This window comes from Buceros rhinoceros, unplaced genomic scaffold (genome assembly GCF_000710305.1).
Source record: "Buceros rhinoceros silvestris isolate BGI_N320 unplaced genomic scaffold, ASM71030v1 scaffold405, whole genome shotgun sequence".
Taxonomy (NCBI): domain Eukaryota; kingdom Metazoa; phylum Chordata; class Aves; order Bucerotiformes; family Bucerotidae; genus Buceros; species Buceros rhinoceros.
This window is the reverse complement of record NW_010412115.1, coordinates 87,995-102,191: the sequence shown is the minus strand read 5'-3', so window position 1 is coordinate 102,191 and position 14,197 is coordinate 87,995. Positions and strand designations below refer to the sequence as shown.

The 14,197-nt window shown below is 38.1% G+C and overlaps 1 protein-coding gene across 1 annotated transcript in view; it reads right to left on the bottom strand.

Moving 5' to 3' along the window:
* EPHA6 (EPH receptor A6) overlaps positions 1–14,197 on the bottom strand; it is a gene marked incomplete at its 5' end in the record, with an annotated part of 223,512 nt that overhangs the window by 133,639 nt on the left and 75,676 nt on the right. The window contains one exon of the mRNA XM_010136236.1: positions 8,204–8,328. Coding sequence (XP_010134538.1) covers positions 8,204–8,328 — 125 coding nt within the window. The remainder of the gene's footprint in view (positions 1–8,203; positions 8,329–14,197) is intronic.

Here is a 14,197-nt window from a genome sequence, read left to right as displayed (position 1 = left end):
TGACAATAGTAATAGCCCTGTCTGCTACTTTGTTATTAAATACAAAGGTTTAGAAGCTCTCTCTAAATAATTGATGACAGTGATTAAGAGAGTACCAAACCAGGCACCTAATGGAGAAGGCCTAGCTCAGAACTTCTTTGATAAAGCCTTTGCTGCATGTAATTGATATATAGAGGCCAGATCTCGTTCTCTCCTAATAGCAATTATATCAGTGTCATTAATAATGGCTGCTGCAAGGTCCTTAGGTTCTTTCCTGCAGGCAAAAATTATATCTGGTCAGAAAGTCACATAATTATTCACTCTCATTTTCAACAGTTCTGAGACCTATTTTTTTCTCTTTTTAGCATCTAAGGCTTTTATAGTTCTTCCCTTGGGAAACTAGGTTAATAACAGCAGAATAGGAAAACTGAGAAGCTTGTTTAACATCAGTTACTAAGCTAAAATAAGCTAGGAGATTTTATTTTAATGATTATCTCCCAAAGCACATTTGTAGTGATTATTTTTTAAAAACATTCACCAGACACGGTTCATTTCCCAGGAGCTATGAATGGCCGAGAATGCCAGAGGCACTCCTTGGAGCCCTGGCACCTCACCGTGATATGCTGATTTGTTCCTGCAGCTATGGTCAAATACTAATACTACTACTCAAAAGCTCTTATACACCCAAATTACTTGATGCTCTTGTTTTTATGAGAATGTGCTGAAAACGTATTGTTGCACGAGGCCTACATTTCTGGCTTCACATCAGAAACACCTCCCTTGTAGGCAGCAGATTGCTAACTTATGCCTCAAATAATCTGAATAATTGAAAAATATTGCAGGAGCAAAGTGTTCGTTTCAAAAGAGAATGATTAGCATGAGGCGAAAAATCGCCCAGCTGATCATTCTACACTGACGGCACAGTGCTCACTGTTTTATACTGAGTATACCCACTGACTGGCCAGGCACCTGAAATGCTCATATGCTCATCCCTATTGTTATAAGCTTTTTCCTGTTCCCCAGTTTTGTCACTGATGTCACCTTTAACATTTAGTCAGGAAGCTTGCAAGGTTATCAAGCATGCTATGGTAGGTATAGCAACAATAGAAGAATATGCCTGGAGAAAGAAAGAGTACATGTGAACAAAACAGCCACAACAGCACCAAATGAGCTACGCCTGCTCATGAATCATGTCACACAGTCTGCAGGCTCCCTTCAGCCTCATGTGGATTTGAGCTTGTGCATGTGTTATTCTCCATGATTTAGAAATCTAACAAAAAAGCAAAATCTGAACCAAGAAAGTAATAGCTGGCACTTAAGGGAAATAGGGAAGTTGTAATATAGCTGTGTCTGAGAAGATATGATCCTTCTAACTCAGTGAAACTATGCAAAATTTTAATTAAAAAGGTGGAAAGACTGGGGCAGTTTAGCTATTTACGTAGTAGGGGCTTTGAGGGTCAACTAACCACACATATGTCATACGGACCCGTCAGAAAGGCATAGGACTGTAGAAGAGACATGACTAATTCTACTCCACCTTTCCAGAATATCAGCCAGAAATTCAGAGGATTGTCTGATCTACATGATGTGGCTTCGTATGAGAAATGTCTGTACCTGGTCTAACGAGAACATCTATAGCTTCTGTTCATTGAGGTTAGATTCCAGCTGATACAAGTAGAGTCAGATTCTGCCTGAGCAGACCTGAATTAATCTGAGAAGATCATAATGAAATATCTCCTAGGCTGGAGAAGACACAGAGAAATATCTGCTGTCCTAAACTGGGATGAGTCACACACCTTTACACTTACAGTTCACATGGGAATAATAGCTGGAATGAAACAACTTGGGCATGTGCATGAAAGTGAGTTTGGTCACTCCCAGGGCTCCCAGACTGATGTACTAGTTCTCAGCGTGGTACTGAGCATAGCATGAGACTATTCGTTCCACTCAAAAAGTGTGGAAAAAAAATGGCAAGGATATCAGTTTAGACCTCTGTACATGCACTGAGTGCCACATCTTTTTGCTGTCAAAGTGCAGAGTATGTAATTTATCATACATATACACTTCTATGGCTTTGACATAATATGGTGCACATATTTCTAGACAGATAGATTTGCTTTAAACTACAGAATACTACTGTAGACAAACAATTCTGAAAGACAAAATTACTTGTTTATAATTTTTCATGTTAACTTTTGTAAAAATAATTCTGTCATTCAAAACATTGCACATTGATAGTCTTAAATATTCACATTATTCCTATCAAGTGATTTACCCTAAGGTCTCTTATGTATTTTATTACTCAAATGCAGGATGACTCATTTTAATTTATATTAATAAATATGCATAGAAATAACCGTGTTTGCTTTAATATTAGATTTTAAGAAGGAGCATAATTTCTCATACAAGTTAAGTCAATACAGCTGTAGATGATAGAAAAATTAACAAGGCCATATTGCTTTCTAATTCTTTAAGTCTGGTACTTTCCTCTATCTTTCTGCGTCATCGACTCTTCATCTTTTTAAAAAAATCTCATTGGAAAACTAATTTCCCCTTGCCTCTACTGCTAAGTTGTTTTCTCTCTTTCAGTTATTAATTCAACTCTTAATAATATATATGTCATATCTGATGTCCTACATATCCTGTCCACTCACTGTCATATGGAGGTGGGTTAAAGTTTTTGTACGAAAACTGACTGCGAGTTGCAAATTGAGTCTGCCAACAAAATGAAATACTTTGTCAAAGGGATTTGGCTTTAAATTTCATCAAAAGACAAGAAAGTGAAGAAGCATCAGCCGTCTCCTTTATCCTACACCATGATCCAAAAGATATTCTCTATTTGGAGATGTCATTGCAATGCCTTGGGATATTGCTTGGATATATCCCATTAAAATCTCTTCCCTACAGACAGGCTTCCTCAGCTAATTACACATTATCTTGTATGAAACAGAAAATATAGTTCAGCTGGTGTATCTGGGCCGTATAGGAGAACAAACTTAATACCGTTTCTGATATGTATACTGCTCGGTGTACTTAATACAGCTCTCAAGGCGCATTCATTTTTGATGATTAAGGATTTGTGCAGAAAAGGGGAGGAATAAGCATTTTCCAGTTCAACTGCACAACCTGAAGTGCAGCTTCTATGGTTTATATCCACTGCGTACTGTGTTTCCTTTCCTGTGAGAGAATTCCTACAGAAGGACTCAGAGTCATTACAAGGCTGTAACAAAGACATACCTTATCCCATTCCTCCATCTGACTCAAACAAGTGACTTTTTGGCAAAAGTAAACAGATTACAGAGTCCTGGAATCTTTCAGAAAGTACAAGCTTTTGTCAGTGTCTGAGTAACAGTTGTAAAAGAAAAGGAAAGTTATAAAAGAAAAGTTTATTACTATTAACAAGGAAACCAAGATTATATTGATATCTAGAGTTTGATTTTTAAAAGGAAAGCCAATACTGCTTTTTCTTTTAAAAGTACTGAGCTATTTGTGGAAGATATTAAAGGATTACAAAATGGAATGGATAGATAACAGACTGCAGAATAAGGCAGAAAACCTGTCTCAGAGATGATTTGGAAATGTTTAGTATCTATGAAGACTCCAAAGAAGGTCTATAAAGAAAGATCTCTAAGGACAAACACCTAAAGGATTCTTTGTGTGTTGCTGTAAAGACTCACTTATTGTCTAAGGTGCCAAAAGTTGCTAACCGTAGAGTTTTCAGAATGATTCATAATCTACCAGACATAAAATATTTCAGCTACCAGGCCTCAACATACAGTATTATTTCAGGATCATGATATTCTCTCTCTGGTTATATCACATAACTATTCAATCAATAGAAAACTTTTTCTCTTTACTACAACAGAAACTCATAGCACATTGCACTGAATGTCTAGGAATTTTGTTCTCCTCAAGGGTCAAGTCAGCTCTCTAATTATGTCCTAGGTTAGCTTATTTTCACTGCATTTTTGGCTAAATAGCTGCAGAACACAGTGACCTCTTGTCAGCCAACCACATAAATATGTACCAGTCTATTCCTAATAAGAAACTAAAAATCTGCACAATTCATACAGAACTGGCTCAGAACGAAGTTTTGCTGTTTTCTCAAGATTGTCATTTTTAAAGACAGATAGAAAGCCAAACAACAATTTGTTAAATTATGATTCTGAGTATTTTGTAGCAAATCATCGAAGAAATGAAGGTCATGTGGAAGAAGGTGCTTTAAAGCAGATACCGAACAGCCCTATTACATTGCTAAATTAATGTATGGGTTCCATACTTGTATCATATTGATAGCCTTGTACAACTCTCCGTCTCTATTTCCTTATTATTACTTAGTAGCATCTTTCTCAGAAAATGTGAAAAATTTTCACAGAAAGGGATTGATCTTTTGATATTTCTCTGTTTGCAATTTGTCTTGTACAAGAGTCCAGATGTAAGTTTCTTGTACATTTAGCACACTCTAGCGTCTTTCCGTTGTTCTGATTGTTCTGGATATGCACAGAAAGATGCATCTTGATGTCCTGGGTTCACCACCACTAATTTGTCTGGCTTGTGAAATTGTTCGAAACTGCTCCATTTTGTGGAGTGCTTATAGCAGTTTATTAGAAAGCTACTTGGTTTCTGTAAGTCTACATATCTTTCATGAAACCTTGGGAGCACATGACAAGATATGATTTCCACTTATGAGCTGCAGAATTCCTACTGGTTATAATTAAAATCAAGCATGCCTCCCTAATGTGCTTCCCAGTGCCATCTTGTCAACTTTGAAAATATCAATAAGGAATCATCTGAAACAGCGGTTCGTGCTTGCAAAACTTTAAAGTCCTGCAGAGCTCTTCAGAGTTTCACAAAGTTAAGAAACTGATACAATTAGTTGAATTTGGGGGATTGAATATTTGTATTTGATGGAGACATCACATTTCTTATACTGTGTATTAGAACAAAATCTCTTTTCTAAACACAAGTGACAGGTAAAAAGGGATAACAACAGCACTGAAAAAGCGGTTTCATTTTAGCAGTTAGCGTGTTTATTACTACATAATAGTACCGTTTTCTGCCTTTTTCTTGACTCCTTAAGACGTTAATAAAATTTCTGAGCTTTTCATACTTAACATGTTCTTGAACTTTAGCTGCATTTTTAACTCTCCTGTAGAGGGCCGTCTGTGGTAAATTGTCCTGGTTTGAGCTAAAACTTCCTTGTTTTGGGTAATGGACAAATAGAATTATTCCATGCAAATACGATAATTCCGCATTTAATTGGTTAAGAGAGTCAGGTGGAACGTTGCGTCGGAAGCCTTTAAAAGTGGCAGGCAGAGGGCGGATCTCTCTCTCGGACTTCTGGACTTCACGAAGGAAAGACTCCCACCAGACTGCTGGCTGCCGAGCTAGGCCGAAGGCCTGAGGCCCGGAGACCAGGCCGAGACCAGGCCGAGAGCAGGCCTGTACCCCTGGATCGCCTGAGGAACCACAGACTCTGAATTATTACTGCCGGGAGTCCCGTCTGAATCGGGTGAGAATATCCGAACTCTCTCAGCTGTTTCGGGCCGAGAGCTCTCCTGCTGGATAATCTGCAGTGCTCGTGGGGCTTCCCCCGCACTCCCGTCTCGCCAGGATCCTACTTTTACTCTTCTCCGCTGCGCTGGCCGCAGAAGGCTTCACTCCTACCTTATCGCTGTTGGCTGCCTGCCAAAGAACTGGCTGCCTACCGAGAACTGACCTCGAAAAGAACAGTTTGTGTAAATCGTTTCTTCTTCATTTTTTTCCCCTTTTTCTCTTTTCTGGGTTTGTGCTTATATATAGTAGAGTATAGATGTACGAATTTATTGTCTATTAAAAGTTTGGTTCAGTTTCTCTAAAGCAGACCGAGGTGTGAATTTCTTCTTTTCTCCCCTAAACTCCTTCTGTCTTTAATAAGACAGAGGAGAATCGTTAAGGAAATTCGAGGGATTATCTGCCTCGGCCCCTCGACCCTTAACATAAATTCACACTAAAACCAGTAGAAAACTAATTTACTTTTATGACATTTTTTGTGGGTATACAACATCATCCTTACTTTTTTACTGCTGCTGAGAACATGAATGCCGATATTTCCCTCTTTGAGGGTTAGTGAGAAGCCTGAATGTTTACATTTTCACTTGCTAAATCTATCCCTGACATTACACAAACTATGCTACTTAATACATAGAGTTCCAAGATGAAGAAGAATGAATTAATCGAAACTGTTAATAATTGAATTAATTGTGCACATTAAGATTTTCTGGCTTTGAGGTAGTAACTGTCCCTTTTTTTCCCAATGTACAAATCCCATTTGCATTTGGTCACTATACTTACCCAGTGTTATAATGTACATTTCTTCAGCACTATTTAAATACAATTAAAGTCGTATAAAATCTCATTTTCTAATTTGATACTCCAAATCAGCAGACTGACTTACAGTACTAGATTACTCATCTCTCTGCTCTAGAATCTGGTCTCCAAGAGAGTTCTTGAAGATTTGTCAAATACCTATTCCTGCGCTCAAATAAGTGGTCTTCTTACTGTGTTGCCGGCTTGTTTGTATGTCATTCTGCCTATTACATACCCTTGCCAGAGAGCTTGCCTGTTCTAACTTACTAACAAAAAGTATATTCAAAAGCTAAGCATTTAGTTCAGTTAGTGACTTAGGCAGAAAATAGAGCCTGTGCAACAATACCGGAAGATGCCAGCAGTGCATTTATATCCCCACACCTAAGAAGGAAGACAAGTTTATAAGTAGAAGACACTCCTTATGCTTTATAAAAAGTAAAACCAGAAAATGGTTCTTTTTTGGTAGAAACAGACAGGAGTGGTTAAAACTGTATATACCAAAGGGCCGTGAAGCCTGGGTGTGTAGTCTTGCTGCACAACGGACAAGACTAATTAATGTGTAGTCCTCTGAAGAGACTTATTTGCCATGTCACTCAAGTATTGTCAGATACTGGCAGATAATCTATTAGTAAAGGATTTTTATAAATAAAAGCTTTATGAATGGTTTTGGATCTTTGAAAGTGTTGCTATTCAGTTGAATAAAATATCACTATTTATCTTGTTTATTTGCCTGATTATTATTTTAATATTAACAAACAAAACAAGTGCAGAGCAAGTCATAATGTGGCTTACTATGGTATTGGATCAAAACCTGAAGGACTTCAACTAGTTTTGGAAAGATTTCCTTGCTTTGGCTACCAAACATTCAAAGCAATCTGTGTTCTCCCTGTAGCTGTGCTATTGAAATTGTTTGGATATTTTCCCCAGTTTACCCTTTTATTCTACATCCTTAAAGCTGCCTAATCTCAATAGAGAAGTGCAGCCAAGGAAGCAAATTCTCAGGTATTTACAGAGTCTAACATCCTTAAATCTTTCTTTCGTGGCTTGGCTTATATTTCTGTTCTTCGTGGTCTTCTCACACAACCATTAGTTCTACTGTGACTTTCAGATGGGAACAGAGAAACAGCAAGAACTCACTTAGCAGTCAGCTGTTTAAGGTATGACACCAAAAATTTCCTGTCTACGTCTTTAGGAATGGAGGTGCTGATTAGTGCTAAATTTTACACTGGTACAAGGCTCTTTAGCCAGCTGGAAATGACAAAATGTGTTTTGTGCTTTGGGAGAATGCTTTCACAAGACATGCTGTGTGTGCACCTTGTACCTTTACTTGTAATGCATGTTATTGCCCTCTTTTGGTGTGAAATCACGTAATTTTGACAGAATGACAGAGATTTGACATGAATGTAGTGCAGTTTCTCTCTTGTAACCTTTTGTAACCCTCTAAACAAAGTTGGTGCACTGTATCGTTTAAGCACAGGTTATTGCTAAATAATGATGCAAAATAAAATTACAATGACATTCACCTTATTTGTACTGTTTCAGTGTCATTCAAATGTGAAGTTTTTACAGTCCATAAATCAAAACATGTTCAAGCATACGGTCCATTTATCCATGTTCTTAAATGTTCTTAAATGTAGCTACTATGGGAAAGGTATATCTACTGCCTCCTTGCTGCTCTACTTGCTTCCGAAGTGAAACGAGACAGTCATTAACAAGTTATGTATAAAACAACAAAAAATCAGTACAAATAGAACATCTACTTATACAGCATTATATTTGGGATCAAGTGAAAAGTTTAAAGTATTTTTTTTAATATTAAAAATATGAAACATATTGCTCTTTAGGATCTGACTTTGGGTGATGCTGTGAGACCTACTTTCTCATAGTACTTGATCTCGTAGTCCAGAATTGCTCCATGGGGAAAGTCCGGCTCTTGCCAGGAGAGGGCAATGCTGTTTTGGGAAGCCCAGTCCTTCCTTACCATACCTATCAAGGAGGGTGCTGAAAGGGAAAAGGATAACTAAGGGTTAAAGACAAAGCACACCGTTTATCCTTTCAACCTACTGTCTTAGGATACCAACCCGAGGTAACTTTGAGTGACCTCCAGACAGAAAAGCATGACAGATGGCAATTCTCAGGGAAACCATATAACTTGGAATTTATGTCTCAAGTACATACTAGTAACTCCTTTGTTAAAGTGCAGACCAGATACTGAAAAACAGCTGTGTACAAAAATATAGAAAGAAGAGCCTGTGCCAGTCCCCACTGTCAGCTACATGCAACAAGGTTGCACGCCTGGCTCCAAGGACATTGCGTCCAGAGCAGAACCACATGTCAGAGACAGTAAATGCTACATTCAGGATAATCTTCATTAAATGTCATAATTCATCTGTGTAATACGTACACTCAGTTTACTCTGTGGGGTAAAATAAAGTGACACAGCTTAAAACAGATGCAATGAATCCTAATTTTACTAGCTGGGCTGGCAGCAGTAAGGGCATTTTAGCCCATCTCAGGGGTGGCTGTGTGCACAGAAGACCCAGCCTGTTAAGAGGAAGTCAGTAGCAGGGATGGGGTTACGGGCAAACCATAGGGGAAAAGGTGCCTCCAAACCTACCTGCTGTAATTGTTATTCCAGGTCTGCAGCAGTACGGCAAATAGGAACTGTTTCTAGCAGCTTTTAGAAGATTCCTGCATGGGTGGATGCACCCAAGAGTCAAATTATCTCACTATGGGGTTAACTAATTTTAAGAAACAGATTTTTGCCCATTTGGAAAAAAAAATTCACTGTTATCTGTGACAATGGGGCAAATATTCCATTCTAGAAAACTATCTTTGCTTATTTTATTAATCTGGTTGAGTATGTCAAAAAAGATCTAATATTCTCCAGACACTAATGCTTTTTTAATAGTGTTGCTGTGCAGGTTTCCCAAATGTTACAACAAAAGCAGTCATGTTGTTCAACAATCTTGAAAACAATCAAGTAAGCTGAACAAATTAGCTACTATTAAAAAAAAAAAAAGTCCTTCTAGTGGTATACAGCTTTTGTTATTTTTTTTCCCACTAACAAATATAAATTTATTATACAACCTCTTCCATTCTTCTCTATCATCAATCTTACTTAACCTCTTCTAAGTTTCCAAAGAGCCGTATCCTAAAAATAACACATTTTTATGACTTCTGTTTTTATCTTTTGAATGAAAGAGTCTCCCTAGGAAAATGAAATAAGAATCTGCTTCTAGTCACAAAATTCTATGCCTTAGCTTTCTTTCCTGTAAATATTTCAGGAAGTTTAAGAAATGAAAACAATAAATAAATTCTAGAATGCAAACAAACACTAAAGAAAACAAACCTGGTTGTTTTCCTTTGAAAAAAGGGAAACTCTACAGAGACATGCACATAGCAATCTTTTTCTCTGTGACAGTGCATTTATCTGAGAGAGAAAATAAACTTCCATCCACCATCAATCCTCCCTGTGGATAACTATTGTGTATTATAATAGTCCAGTCCTCTCTGATGTGAAAACAAAACCCACGCAACATGTAACACTAAATGAAAAAACCCTATCAAAAGTAATGGGCAGACAAAAACAGAGCTTACACAGGAAACTGTCCTGCATTGGTACTTAGGCCATTTTAACCACATGCAAGGAAATGAGAGGAAAAAAGAATTTCTGCTATGCTGAATAAAGAATTAACCTATTTTTTTAAGAGGTCCTTAAACTGTATAGTGTAAATAACTGAACAAAATATAAATAAATAAATAAATAAATTTAAAAAGCGCGTTCATATGTTCTAAGCCAAATTGTTTTCCCTGGGTACATTTATTTACTCCCTCAGTTAAAATGAAATTTTTACTCTTGAAATCGAGGGTTAAACTGAGCAGTCTAATATTTCTCTGGGGCAAAATCAGCTACTGCAATCAGAGAACAAAGACAGATTTGTTTAAAAGAAAACAGAAGCTAGCAAACATGAATTTGTATTTGCTAAACACTGATCCAGGGGGTCTATCAGGGCACTGCTCATATAAATTTGTTTATTATTGTGGGAAAACAATGGATAATGGGAATGTATGACTAGTTACTCAAGCTCCACCTATAAAGTATAGAAACATTATAGAAAGTGATGAATGAAACAGGGAAATGGGGGAAAAGAAGACCATCATTAAAACTTTGGGATTGGTCAACAGACTGAGCTTATCTTCTCTCCCCTCCCATCCCTCCCACACCAGGGATGCCTACTGGGTAAGACTTTGTGTTGTGCGCTCTTAAATACTAACATCAAACTGTTTATATGTTTAGGTTATTAGTTTAAATCCATTTTTGCAGTCAATACACTATCACTGGTATCATTCGAATCTGCATTTTGTCATGAATCTATATAATAAATTGTTGTTGTTGATATAACCAATATAAGGTTTCCAGGAACTTAACAATTAGCATTGAGGACTTAAGGTGTTTGCCTCAGTGTCTCTTCTCATGAGAATCCCTGAATAGGTTAGGCCAATATCCTCTGATCCTGCGGGCTACTAAGAGGGTCTTCAGTTTCAGTGACGGTGTTGGTGTGAGCCTGGCAGGCTGGCCAAGTTGTGAAGGGTCTGAGGACAACCCCCTTCTCTTTAACCTAAGTGTGGTAGGCAGATCGGGTGTAAGGGACTTGTCTTTCTCGGGAAACTAGCAGGCTGATCAAATTGCAAAGGGCTGGAGGTAGCCCCCCTTCTCTAGCCTTTATCTATCTTCCCGGTCTTTTTTCACCACAATTATCTTTCGTTTTGATCCATTCACTGGTATTGAGGTGTTATTTACAGGCAGGTCTAAGGTAGCTGTAGCAACTTCTCAGATACCTCTGGTACTCCCTGTGCACCTGCTCACGGGTGACGGACATCAGCTGGGCCACGTTCCCCAGCACATCATGGTTTCATCTCACTGCATTTGGGGGTTCACTGGTCAATGAAATCCTTGTGAAACGATTGAGGTTGATTACAGAAAACACCAGGTTAAACTGTAGATGTAATTACATTCTTGGCCCTTCTAGGCTTTTTAAATATAGGTTACTACTATTACACTTCAAATTAAGACCTAACATTTATAAGCTTTTCATATGTACTGCATGTTGTGCATTTCTCTTTGGGTTTAGATTTCTAAATTTATACAGCTATTTATGCATGCTTTCAGCCTGAGCTCACTGCAGTAACTCTCGCATTTGAGGAAATTCATCTTAAAACACAGTCCTGGTGCATAAGATCCTCTCCAAAATTCAGTATAAGAAATAGCCCAAGTCCTCTTCCTGAGAAAAAACTCAGCAGCAAATTAATGGAAGAAAATGACTTTAGCCCTCTTCTAAACCAGCTGTGCAGCTTGACCTGCACTTGAAACAGAAAACCCCAAACAGCAAGGCTCACATTACACCTGTAGCACAGTGCCACCACTGCATCCTCTAAATCAAAGTGTGGAGGTGTGTACATAAAGCTATGAATTATGTTGTATTATGTTGTACTGAATTATGTTGTATTAGGGTACAGGGCAAACAAAAAAGTGTACTTTTAAACAAAAAGCCACAGAATAGCCACCACTGACCATTTCTCATATGTTCAGAAAGATGATCCTATATGTGATATACAGAAGTTATCTATTCACAACTCAGAGGAAATAATGACTTTTAGGAAGAGGATTCTAGTCAGAAATTTTTTGTACGAAGAAACAGACTGTCCCAGTTTGAGTTAGAACAGAACTAATTCTGTTCAGAGATTTTACTTTCCGGCTCAGTCTCTGCTAAGTGACAGCACTTTCTGAAGTTAATGGCGTATTTTTGCAGACAGTGTCTGCTTCAAGAAGTGATGACACTGGATGTTTGCAGTTACTGCCAGGGATTGGGGTGCAGAAAGGATCTTGTTTACATTCACTCCTGTGCAGACCAAGGTCACTGCTAAATCCTGTGTGCCACGGTGGGGGTGCTGTAAGTGAGAGGCTGCACCTGTGGGGAGGAGTGGACAAGACAGATGACCCTACAATGACCAACGAGGTGTTCCATCCCATAGATGTCATGTTTGGTATAAAGCTGAGGGACCACAAGGTCTCTCTCCCTCTCTTCTTCTTCAATGGGTGACATCCGAGGAGGACTCTTTCCATTCTACTTTCAATCCGAATCCATACATCCCTGAATCCAGTTCTGGAATCCAGCTCTTGCATCCTGTTCCTATCTGCTGCTGAGTCCACCCTGGACCTTCCCCAGTGTCTGCCCACAGCATCAGTGGTGATGGTGACAGGGCTAGGTTCGGTATTGGTATTGTATATATATTTAATTTTATCATTATTATTCTCATTAAAGCAGTTTCATTTTTCTTTTCCAATCCACAATTCTCTCTCCCTTATTCCTTTTCTCTATTCCTCTCTTTGGGAAGAGGGGGAAGTGTGTGTGTATGGGGGCACATAAGAGAGCCCACAGCATCAGTGGTGATGGTGACAGGGCTAGGTTCGGTATTGGTATTGTATATATATTTAATTTTATCATTATTATTCTCATTAAAGCAGTTTCATTTTTCTTTTCCAATCCACAATTCTCTCTCCCTTATTCCTTTTCTCTATTCCTCTCTTTGGGAAGAGGGGGAAGTGTGTGTGTATGGGGGCACATAAGAGAGAGAGTCTGTCATTTGTCTAGTGGCTGGCCCAGCTCTAACCCTTGTTACAAACAAATAAAACCAAGTAACTAAAAGCTGCAGCTAGTTTAGTTTCTATTTCTTTAGCTGAGAGCTTTTAGCTTTAGCTAAAAGCAATACTTTCTAAGGAGAAATTTCAGCTTCCTGTAACAGTTGCTCACTAGAGAAGTTATTTAGACCCTAAAGATCCTACCCACTTAAAGTTCTATTTAACCAGAAAATTCTAAGATAGGCAAATCCTATTTGCCCATTTATAAAGACTGCTTTAATGTTCCTTTGATGAATCAATGGGAAGTTCTTTTAATTAGTTGTTTCAAATCCAGTAGCTGCAGGAGAGCTCTAATTTGGTTATCCAACAAAACCATTTGGAAAAAAAATGCATAGAAGCGCAGCATGGCTTTTAATCACTTTAAAGGCAGCATTTTCTTGCCATTGGTACTGGGCTGAAGGATAGTTTCTGGCTCTTGAGCTTGGTGATGATCTCTGTATTGTACGTAGAATTCTTTGCACCACCTGCATTCTATGTTTTCCTCGACACTGATATTGAATGACAATGACTCATCTACAATGCTGTGAGCTCCTCATTTAATTTAGTCTGATAAGTTTGTCTTCAAATTTGTATTGAAAAATGTAAGTTCATACCTTAGTTCAGAGTGACCTTATTTTATTCTAAATCTCTTTAGCTTCTCTTTTTCAGAATCTCTTTTCTCATATGCTACACAAAGGACAGAAAATGCGTGTTTTAAATGATGACTGGATTCCAGTGTCATTTCTCCGGACACTTTCTCATCTAAAGTTTACTTTCATTATCTGTAATTGTCTGACTTCAAAATATGTGATCTACAGGGTTTCTGAAGCTTTTTACCTTTAGTTCATTTTCTAATTTTCTAATTATTTGTTTCATGCCATTTAAAGTAGGCAAAGAATTGCCAGCATTTCTCCCCTGGTTTCCAGGGTTGAATAACTTTGATATGGCACCTATTCACTATGAAGAAGCTTCAGACCCAAAGGCAGATGTTGGCAAAAGTTCGATGTCTGTCTTACATGGAGTATTTTATCCCTCTGGTATTTCATTTCAAATTTTATTTCTTTGGTGAGAAGAAACCATGACAATTCAACAACTTTTTACTGGTTGGCAGAACAGGCTCTACCAAGTATGTACAATCGCTTTCTTTTTAAAAAATCTACCACCCAACAACAAGAACAGCTGCATCCC